The sequence below is a fragment of the Mixophyes fleayi genome, chromosome 4 (genome assembly GCF_038048845.1).
Source record: "Mixophyes fleayi isolate aMixFle1 chromosome 4, aMixFle1.hap1, whole genome shotgun sequence".
Lineage (NCBI taxonomy): Eukaryota > Metazoa > Chordata > Amphibia > Anura > Limnodynastidae > Mixophyes > Mixophyes fleayi.
In genome coordinates, this window is record NC_134405.1 from 27,311,975 (window position 1) to 27,323,527 (window position 11,553).

At 40.1% G+C, this 11,553-nt stretch overlaps 1 protein-coding gene across 1 annotated transcript in view; it reads right to left on the reverse strand.

Annotated features, from left to right (window-relative positions):
• Window positions 1-10,082, reverse strand: part of LOC142150594 (NXPE family member 3-like) — a 44,714-nt gene extending 34,632 nt beyond the window's left edge. The window contains exons 1-2 of the mRNA XM_075205793.1: window positions 9,588-10,082; window positions 8,406-8,626 (exon numbers count right to left, since the gene is read on the reverse strand). Of these exons, the coding sequence (XP_075061894.1) occupies window positions 8,406-8,626; window positions 9,588-10,082 (716 nt within the window). The remainder of the gene's footprint in view (window positions 1-8,405; window positions 8,627-9,587) is intronic.
• Window positions 10,083-11,553: the final 1,471 nt, after the last annotated feature.

Below are 11,553 nucleotides of genomic sequence, written 5' to 3' on the forward strand. Positions count from 1 at the left end.
CTCCTACCGGTTCCTATTATTGCATAGGATTATGGAGCGCTATTTAAACCTCCCATGGTCCCTCTGTTAATTGCCTGTTCTTTGAGTTACAAACTCTTCCTATGGGATTAGGCTCCTGTTGGTTTATCCCCTCCTGTGTGCCTTGCTTCGTTTGTTTGGATCAGCCAACTCTACGCCGCTACTACTTCCACGCTGGGACTGCCGCTCTAACTAGCAAACTCACCTGTTACCAGAATCGCTATTCACCGATCAGCCGGTTCAACTCCACTACTACTTCCACATTGGGACTGCCACTGTAACAAGCAACTCACCTGTTACCATAATCGCTAGTCACAGATCAGCCAGTTCAACTCCATTACTACTTCCACGCTGGACTGCTCCTGTAACAAGCAAACTCATCTGCGGCCAGAATCGCTATCCACGGATCAGCCAGCTCAATTCCACTACTGCTTCCACGCTGGGACTGCCATTGTACAAGTAATTCACTTGTTATTGGAATCACCATTTATGGATCAGCTAAGTTCTCCTTTCTTATTATGTGCATATTGAACTGTCGCTGTAACCAGTAACTCACCTGTAGTTACAATTATCATGTATGGATCAGCTAAAGTTCTATTCCACGTCTGCCCTGTTTGAACTTCAGCTGTATCAGTGATTTCTCTGCTATTAAACTAAGTTACCAATTGCAAGCCAGCTAGTTTCATCTATCATCTTCATTGACTATTTGAGCTGCTGCTGTATTATGATTCTACTGCCTTTACTCTGAGTTACTAACTGCAAGCCAGCTAGTCTCATCATCTCCATTGACTATTGGAACTGTTTGCTGTATTAATGATGCTCCCGTTGTCACCCTGAGTTACTAAATTGCAAGCCAGCTAGTTCTATCATCTCCATTGAACTATTTGTACTGTTGCTGAATCAATGATGCTCTTGTTGTTACCCTGGGTTACAAAATATAAACCAGTTATTTCTAAACCATCCTCATTGATTGTTTGAACTGTTACTGTACCAGTGCCATTAGCTTGAATTATCAAAACCTGTAGTTTCAAGCTCCACCACTTCTCTGTCACTCATTTGGGAGACCGTGACCTGTGGGATAGGGGCAGCAAAGCCCATACCTCCTTGTGGGGGTCACTGGTAAAAATCCCCTACCCGTTAGACTCCGCACTCCTGAATGAGTACCATTCATTGACAGAGAACAGGGATCCACTAAATATTCTACAGATTCGTGACAATCCTCTTGCAAAGGATTGTTTAACAGTCAATTGTCATAAACTACTAGTAATCTTCTTCTTGGTCTGCTTCTGGGTTGAAGATCAACCCCCAGCAGCAGGAGCAGCAGCAGTGGGCCAAAGGATTCTTTCGAGGAGTCCTGGCTAGGGGAGGAGTCATCTCGCCTTAGCAACTTGGATGTAGGACTAACTCTGATCACTTGTGAGGATATTGATGATGAAGGTGTTGGGGTTGTAGATTGCAGGTGCTGGGATCTAGCTGAGAGAAGGGAGGTAGCTGATACTGGACTGCTTGTTGTTATTTTTTAGCATAAGTTTCTGATTTTCAGAAAAGCTTTTCATGAACTCGCTTCAAATGGCGTAACATGGATGAGGTTCCTAGATGGTTAAGGTCCCTACCTCTACTGACTGTGGCTTCACAATGCTACAAATGGCTAGACAACTGTTGTCAGGATTTGTGTAAAAATAATTCCACACATAAAAAGTGATTTTTTGACAATGGCCTACTTGTTCTCACTGGCAAGAACTGCTGCCACTGGTGCATGACTTGCCACAGTAGAGTTAATTAACAGCACTGTTGGCTTAGGTGCCTTAAGCCCATTGTCAGCTTGTTTTGTGGGGGCCCAAACAAACCAAGCACTTCAGCCAGAAAAGTGGCACTGCTTGTCACTGGAATGCTTGTTTTGTTAAACTGTACATGTCCTTTTTAATATCTTACATAAGGGTGGGTAGGAAGGCGCAAGAACAAATCCATCTTTCACCACTTTTCTTTTCTGCCACTGCTGTGTGACCAGTGTCGGACTGGGGCATGAAGGGCCCACCGGGAGACTGCAATGCTAGGGGCCCACCAGAGGGAGTGTGGCCTGCCATCATAGAGGCGAGACCAGACACTAGAGGGGGAGTGGCCAGCCCTCAAAGGACAGCTAGCACCATAGTGTAGTATATAATGAATGCATTGTGTATATAAAGAGTACACAGTCTTGACCTGCCCTTTAGATTGGGCAGAACAGTCACCAAAAATCGGGATTGTCCCACTAGAATCAGAACATTTGACAGACTGTCCTACCTGTTCTTGTCACCACCTGTGGCTGCTGGTTTCTTTAGTTGCGGCTTGTCTGGATCCTGGAATGTTGGGGCCCTATTTGGAAAAAAAATGGGTACATTTAGAAAATTCCAACCAGCCCCGGCATTAAATCAATAGGACCCATGATTAATACTTAGGCCTTCCTCCAGCCCAAACATTAAAATAATAGTATTCACATTTAATAAGTAAATCTATCTCCCTCCTCCAAACAAGCCCAGCAATAAATTAATAGCATTTACGTATAATAAATATACCTATTTCCCGCGACCATCACTGCCATTAAATAATTTATATTCACATTTAATAAATAGACCTCATGCTCCTCAAACTCAGCCCACATTCAATTAATAGTCCCCAAACCACCCCATCTAAAATGAATAGTCCCCACTATAAAATTAAATGGCCCCAATATCATCCCACAAACAAATAACCCATTAGTTAGCCACCACCCACCTCACATACATTACATTTCCACAAGTCCGCTGTGCCATCACACACACATTACTGTGCCCCTTCATCACCATGCTGTGCTCCCTTATGAACAGACTGTGCCCTCCATGCTGCTTTTGCTCCCCCCTTCTCCTGGCCCCCCTTTATCACACTCTGCCATGCTGCTTTGGCCCCCTTCACCCTCTGCCATGCTGCTTTGGCCCCCCTTCTCCCTCTTTCATGCCATGCTACCTTGGCCCCCCTTCTCCCTCTTTCATGCCATGCTGCCTTGGCCCCCCTTCTCCCTGTCATGTCTGCTGCCTTGGCCCCCCTTCTCCCTGTAATGTCTGCTGCCTTGGCCCCCCTTCTCCCTGTCATGTCTGCTGCCTTGGCCCCCCTTCTCCCTGTAATGTCTGCTGCCTTGGCCCCCCTTCTCCCTGTAATGTCTGCTGCCTTGGCCCCCCTTCTCCATGTCATGTCTGCTGCCTTGGCCCCCTTTCTCCCTGTCATGTCTGCTGCCTTGGCCCCCCTTCTCCCTGTCATGTCTGCTGCCTTGGCCCCCCTTCTCCCTGTCATGTCTGCTGCCTTGGCCCCCCTTCTCCCTCCTACATGCCTGCTGCCTTGGGCTTGCACTTACCTGTGCAAAGCTCTGGCGTGCTTCATTCTTGGTCCTCTGGGTGGCTGTATAACAGGACCTCCTCAGCGCTGTCTCTTCATTCCCCTGCTGAAACTAATAAACACACTACCGCGCGGTAGTGTGTTTAACACAAGTGTCGCCGTCGGAAGTCAGCCGCATGGAAGCTCCGCCCTAAACAACGGAGGGGCGGAGCTATATGCGGCAGGGCCTACCAGTGGTTAGTCCGGCTCACCGGCAGGCCAGTCCGAGGCTGTGTGTGACAATGTTTCCTAGATGTGCTATGAACTGCTGTGGGTTTGTGTTGTTGCTCTTTCGTTTAACATCTGACCAGCTCGCTGCACTCTTTGTCTGAAAGTGAATGAAAATAATATTGTGACCTGTGCGGTGTTCAAAATTGACTGGAAATGACTGGAAGTAAGTATTATTGAGGGTAATAATAATTTAGGAACTAAAAAGAGCAAAATTATGTGATTTTAGCATATTTTAGCTAATTTTTCTAAAAATCCAGATCTAAAACCAAAACACAAAATTAATCCATATCCAAAACCAAAACCAAAACACGGGTTTCAGTGAGCATCTCTAGTCATTAGAGATGGTCACTGACCCCCGTGTTTTGGTTTTGTATTCGGTTTTGGATCTGGATTACCTTCGTGTTTTGGTTTTGCGTGTTTTGGTTTTGTTTGGTTTTGTTTTGCTATTTTTTTGGAAAATCAATGTTTTTGGGCATAAAAATTACCAAATTTAGTGCTCCACCTGTTTCTTGGATAAGTAATGTAATTGTAAAGCTAATAAATTAGCCAAAAAACAGGTTAATTCCTGGTAGGTAGACCTTCATTAATTCTATACACAAACCAGATTGTTTTCCTCTCCATCTATGCATATTGGCAATGCAACCGTCGTCTTTGGGTGTATATTACACCCTACACTTATAGTTAAATATCTAAATAAATGGGCAAAGGCAGTTTGGTATCTATCAGGAAAAAGATGGTGAGAAGAATCACCTAAAGAGATTGTAAATTGAGGCACTCCAGTCCCTTGGAAAGTATTTAAAAACAAATTTTATTGAAAGTTTATTAAAAATTAATATGTCAGATAACATCACAGTCAGCGAATATTAAAATAAAGAGGTGATGAAAAATAAAGATAAGTGATAGAAGTAATTAAAAATACCCTTCCGGGAAGCCAGTGGTCACAAAATTGTGACACTTATAATTTACTGGGAATACTGCCCATAATTATGGACATTATATCAATGAGATTCAAAATAACACAATTTATTGGGATTCAATTATATTCCCTATATTCATCGATACATAGTATATCTCATATAACCAGCAAGTGTGTCCACTCTGAATTGAATAATTGTAGTGTAGGAATGCACTTGTAGGGTTTATAATTTATCAAAAACACTCAGGTATAGTAATCTGACATAGACATACAAAGGAACTTAAGTAAATGTATATATAGTTCTAAAACCTTGGTGCTCTAACCTAGTATCCTCTCATACAGTGTATAGAGGAGAGGGATTAACTAGGGCATGACCACAGAGGATTTCTTTCTAGCACATATCTGCTACATAGGAAATTGAGTCAATTCAGCCTATGAAAATGTGGCTGATAAGGGTCTGACTAGCGATATGAAGGAACCTCAATCCTCCTCTTGTTGTCAGACAGAATTACCCTGGTGCTATAGCCCTAAACAAAGCGCACTACTAGATTCAAAATTGTAACATTAGAACATTAGATAGAGTGTGACACGATCGCGGCTATCTCCGCTGACCGGCTTCACACTTCCGGGTGTGTGACGTCACGCGTCACACGTGGCCCGACGTACGTTTCGCCGTAATCGGCTTAGTCATGGGAAATTACCCATCTTAGATAGAGCTATTCCTTTATACTATAGGCGTCCAATGGTATTAGGTGATTGTTGATTGATGGCTTTGCAAGCCAATTGTGTGTTGGATCACAAAAATCCCATTATACTGGGGACAAGTACATCCGTTTCTTCAAAGAAAAATAGTAGCTGACTTGGGGATAAGGTGATTATTAATAGGATTATGTACAAATACATTATTGACTAATTATATGGATAAAAGGATTGTGAGGTATGGATGAGGATAAGATGTGAGTGCCATGTGAAGGGAAATACAAAATTATACTGAGGTGAGATATAAATCATAAAGGGACTGGGATTATGGTGACAGATAAAGTGCAGAATAAATATGAAAAGCAAAACCCTAAGACTCTGAAAAGAGATAAATATGTGCAAAATGAAACCCCAGAATATAAGGTGAGTAATTCAAATCAGTGATTAAATTGTAGTGTATTAATTCTCTATTTTGATATCCATTCTTCATTTATTATTTCTTGTTTATTCACTTCTCTTTCATACATTGACCATTATATGACTTATAATTAAGTATTATCTTTTGATTGATTTTCATGTGTGTTGATTATTTATTACACGTTTTATTCTTCGAATTATTATTAATTATTTATTATTTATTGTTCATTATTTTTATGAAAATTCTTTCGTCATTATTTCATTTTAGTCTTCTTATTTATAGATTATTTATTCTGTATTTAATTATATATCATTTTATTGTTTGTTATTCGTATTTTTAATTTTTTGTTATTTTCAATTTTTATCTTATTTTATTTTTTATTTTGATTATTTTTTATTTTTTATTATTTGTTATTTTTTATTATTTATTCTTATATATGTTACAAATTATTTATTAAAGTGAAATATAAATTATAATACCATATGATATATGTTAGTGTGTAAACTCTTTCAAAATGAATAAACTAAATTCTATTAAAAATTATAAGGTGAGTGTCTAATATTTTATTCATTAATATTTATTTGATATTGTTCATTAATTTTTTATTTTTATAATTTTTTATAATTTTTGTAATTTTTAATCTTTTATTTATTGTGTCATTACTTATTGTGACTAAATAGTTATACATATGTACCCATTATAAAATAATAAACATAAAAACATATTGTAGAGTGAGCTAAATAAATCCAAACATGGACATGATTCGTATATGAGTATAAATGGAGTAAAATGATGAAAATTATAAAAATAAAAATAAAAATAAATATAAAAATAGATCCACAAATACGATTAGGATAAAATAAAGATATACATAGTCCTATTCGCCCATCCTTTCTAATGTATAGTGAAGAAAAATATCCCCAGTATATTGTAGTCATGTAACAGTATAGCTACACGTATGTAACTCCCTATTGCACATCTATGGACTCATGTTTCTACAAAGATATAGAGAATATAGAGAATGGTTTTATTTCCTTTACAGGAAAAATGTTCTTTTCTCTTCGGGATCTCCAAAAAGTGTTTCTACAGAAAACAAGAATAATTAATATTTTCATTGAGTCCATACGGCATGATGGAGTGAAGTAAGAATATCCACCTGCTTTCTCTTTTCAACAATTCCTTCATAATGTCTCCTCCTCTTATCCCTATTGATACTTTTTCTATGCCAAATGCACGTAGATGTTCAAATTTTCCTTCATGTACTTGTAAAAAATGGCGTGCTACCGTGGTGAGTTTGGTATCTGTCTGCATCCTAATCATCCACATCATCTAATGCCCCTAACTTGTGGCCACGGGCCTAGCGCCCGACTTTGCCCACTGGCCTTGTACCCGACTTAATGCTGAATATACTTACCACGATGTCCTCTCTTCTCTCCGCTGGCAAACTTCTGACTAAATGGTGCTGCTCGGCGGCTTATATAACCGCCGGCACTCATTGGCTAGCCGCGGCGCCAATCTTTTGAACGGCCGGAGGTGAGCCGTGATTGGCTCACTCATCCGGCCGCCGATTGGCCAGCGGGGGAAGGCGAGCCCTGATTGGCTCATCCTCCCTCCGCTGCCATGACCTGCAGAAAGAAGAAAATGCTTACCAACGCTGGATTGCAGGAATGGTAAGTACCTCTCCTCTTCTTTCTTCGCACTCTTCATGTGCACAGCAGCCAGGGCCATATTCTGTCCCTTCAGGGGCACAGCGGCAGTCTTCATATTCGCCCTCTTCACGGGCACCGGATCCGGAGCTATTGGGCACATCTCTACATAGGCACACCCCTGTTCTTCACACACCAGTGACCTCATTATCACCACACAAATGTTCTTTATTCACAAGTGAGCTCTTTATAAGCACATTCCTGCTCTTTACACACCTGAGTCCTCATTATAGGTACACCCCTGTTCTTCATACAACAGTGACCTTATTATAAGCACATTCCAGTTCTTTGCACACCTGTGACCTCATTATAGGTACACCCCTGTTCTTTTCACACCAGTGACCTCATTGTAACCCATACCTGTTCTACACACACGTGTGACCTCATTATAAGCACACCCTTATTCTTTACACATCAGTGAACTCATTATAAGCACACCCCTGTTCTTTACACACCTGTGACCTCATTATAGGCAGACACCTGTTCTCTATACACCAGTGACCTCATTATAAGCACACCCTTATTCTTTACACATCAGTGACCTCATTATAAGCACACCCCTGTTCTTTACACATCAGTGACCTCATTATAAGCACACTTCAGTTCTCTACACACCAGGGACCTCATTATAAGAACATGTGTTTGCAATTAGGAACAACTACAAAAAGTAATTTTATGATCAGTAAGAACATCTCTATAAATGTAATTGTTTTTACCCTGAGTTCTGCTCCATATTCCACATATGTGTTGTATGTATCCTGTAGTGTGTTGTATCTGTCTCAATACGGCAAGTGCTGTATATGCAGAGCGCACCTACACCCGTATTTAAGACATTTATTCAAATCCACTTGTAGTTGACCACAGACATACGTATGCCCGAATTACGCATTTAAAAAAAACATGCCTTAATGCATCAGGCATTTGGTGTATGCATGTTTCTCTTTGCTTGATGTTTTATATTAAACCTGTTAATTGTAAGTATTATGGAGCAGAACTTCTAAGGACAGACTCTCTAACATATAGAATTACTCACCCACTCATCAGCGAATCCTCCAGGTTATTTGTTACTCTGCGGTATCCACCCATGGAGTGATAGATCAAGGAGTCACACGGCAGCTCCCGTGGCCTCACACACTGCCACGTGTTACCAGAGACGGGGTCCCTGTATTTGCAAACGTGTTTTCCCGGCATTTCTATGTTACACTCCATCACCTCGCTGCTACCGTTAAATTGGAAATATCCATGGAAATATACCTGCAAAACAGAACTGTATATTCTTTACCAAGAGTGTGGCAAATAGTTCCGCTGCCTGGGGTGAGAATTGGCACTATCCTCATCCCTTATGCAAACTATCAGAAACATTTATAAAATATACCATGGAATACAGATATTAATAATTAACTCATTATTAGCTCTAACAACATGGGAGAAATCAACAATTTAAATTTAAATTAATTATCTACATTTTGTTCTTGCTCTTTACACACTAGGGACCTCAGTATAAGCACACCCCTGTACTTACTAGAGCCAAACATTATTGTAAGTGTGTAAGTTCTGCAACAGTATAACATTCTACTTTATTCCTATATTCGGAATAGTATTAGAATAATTAACTATTAATTATTATTACTATTATTATTATTATTATTATTATTATTATATTATTTTACTTCTTTTGGTCAAAAGTACTTCCCATCCATTTTTAAGCCTCATATTTATGTTATGCATTTATTACATGGTCCCATCTTTTGTATTGAACTTATTAAAAAAAACAAGATATTGAACATAATATTGGTATTCAACTTTTTAGGATACTTTAGAAAGCCTAGGTCCTATTCTTGCCATGGCGAAACACACAAATATAATTTCAGGAACACATGATCAGTGGACAATCTCTTTATCTCAAGTTAAAACAGTCAATATTTGTTAAAGAGTAAAGTAGAAGATTATTGCAACCACAGAACTTTATCCTGATCAATGAGGTCATCCTAGGATAGGATTGATTTACATCCTACCTCGGGGTGACCTCTTCAGCCTGGTACACCCTGCTGGGAATCCCCCAGCCACATTATAATAACTATTGACTAAATTAACCTCGTAATGGGATTTTCCTTGTGATACTGTAACAACACCAACACACAAATAAAATATAATAGTGATTGAATTGATTGATGGATTGATAAGTGTTAGATTAGTCAGGGCTACTCTGTATCACCTTTTCTGGATGGCTCTCCCTCTTCTTCTTCAAGACGTCCACAGCCTCACTGGAGTGAATGAGTCTGATGTGTACCTCTGCTTTTCCTGGCCATGGGAGCAGTAATGTGGCCAAATATCTGCCATTACCGAAGTCCTTTATTTGTCCAGTCACTCCAGCCTTAAGTGCCAGAGAGTGCAACTTGATTCGGAAGAAGTCTCCACCATATTCCTTTAGCCGACCATTGTGATCCCGAGCTGTGATGACCACTTCCAATGTTTCTCCAATCCTATATGTGTCCCGTGCATTCAGCAGATGGTAGTCACAGTTTCTGGGGCTGGTAGAAAAATTAAAATGTCCCACAGTCGATGGAGGTTCAGGCCAATCAAGTAGTCTTAAAAGTCTTTTGAAGTTGGGATCAACAGTTTTGTTAGAAACAGACATAGCTTGAGGGGTATCTGTGGGACGTGTCTGCATCTTAGGGAAGGGCGACTTATAGTTTTTCAAAGAATCCATTGTGAGGATCCTGTAAATGAACTGAAAATATCACAAATTACAAACACGAGCCATTTAAAAATAAAAAAATAACCAACTGTAGGATAAAGGGGTTGGGTACTGAACAGTGAACATCACTACCATGGTAACTCTTACCCCAACATCGTCACAGCGAATCTCGGAACCTCAATATGCTCTTAATATTGATTGTTTAAAAAACTGACTTTCAATCATTCCGACCATATAACAGGCCGCCAGCACAGAATCACGTGACTTAGAACACCTGGACTATTATTTTTGCTGTTAAGGGTGCAATGGAAGGAGGCAGTGCCTGTATATTATAGAAGTTTACTTAACAACATTCTACAGGCGGAGCTTCCTTCCTTCCTTCCTGACGATGTCGGGGTAAGTGTTGTCGGAGTAGTGATGTCCGGGAACATGACTACCCCTGCAATAAAGCATGCTATAATACCAAACCGGGTCTGTGCAACGTAAAAATTGGGTGGATGTCCCTCCCTGTGGAAAACAATTGTACAGTCCATTGTATAGAGGTAGAACGAGTTTAAAAGTATTGAGATCTAATACACTGCTAGCAATGTCAGCAGTCACACCTCAATTCTGAAGGTGGTCCTCATTTTTAGCACTGTGTCATATACAATTGTTTCTCCAGTCGCTCATCCTGCTTCTACTCAATACATTGGAGCTCAGAGCAGAGATGAATTGTTCAAATGAGATTTAAGAATTATTACTATTATCTTTAAGTTATAAGGCGCCACAAAGCACCGTACATGACATATACAGAAAACAATAATCCATAACACAACATGATGCATGAAGAACAAAACACAAAGATCAAACATACTGAATTTAAAAAAAATATTACAGGTAACATGTTAATGCAGATCAAAATATTTGTGGGACAGTGAGTGAGAGTAATCAGCGAGAAGTAGGCCGAAGCTGAAGAAAACAGGGCTAGGTAAGCAGACCAAGAGGTACAGAGGGTGATGGAATAGTAGAAGGAGAACACAAGGACAGAGGACCCTGCTTGTGAGAGTTTACATCCTAAAAGAAAGGGGAAGACACAAATAGGCTGGTACTGACTTAAGGAGAAAGCTGAAATAAGGGAGTTAGGAGAATGACTGATAGACTTGAATAAAGAAAAGAGTCTTAAGGGCACGCTTATAGCCTTTGAGAGTTGAGGGTGACCAGATTGAACGTTGAAGACCGTTCCACAGCTTGGGAGCTGCTCGGGCAAAATCCTAGTGGTAAATGTATCAAGGTTCGATTTTAGTCCCCAAGTTGCCAGATGTATTAAGCTGCAATTTTTACTCTGATGTTCAAAATCACTTGACATCTCTAGTGATTTACTGGGATTTCAAACACTACCATATTTAGCTAGCTCTCCTGTGTTTAGCAAACACTCCTGTGTTTAGGTTAAAAATGCCATAGACAACAGGCTGCATCCTAGCTGCGAGATTAGTAAACACACCAC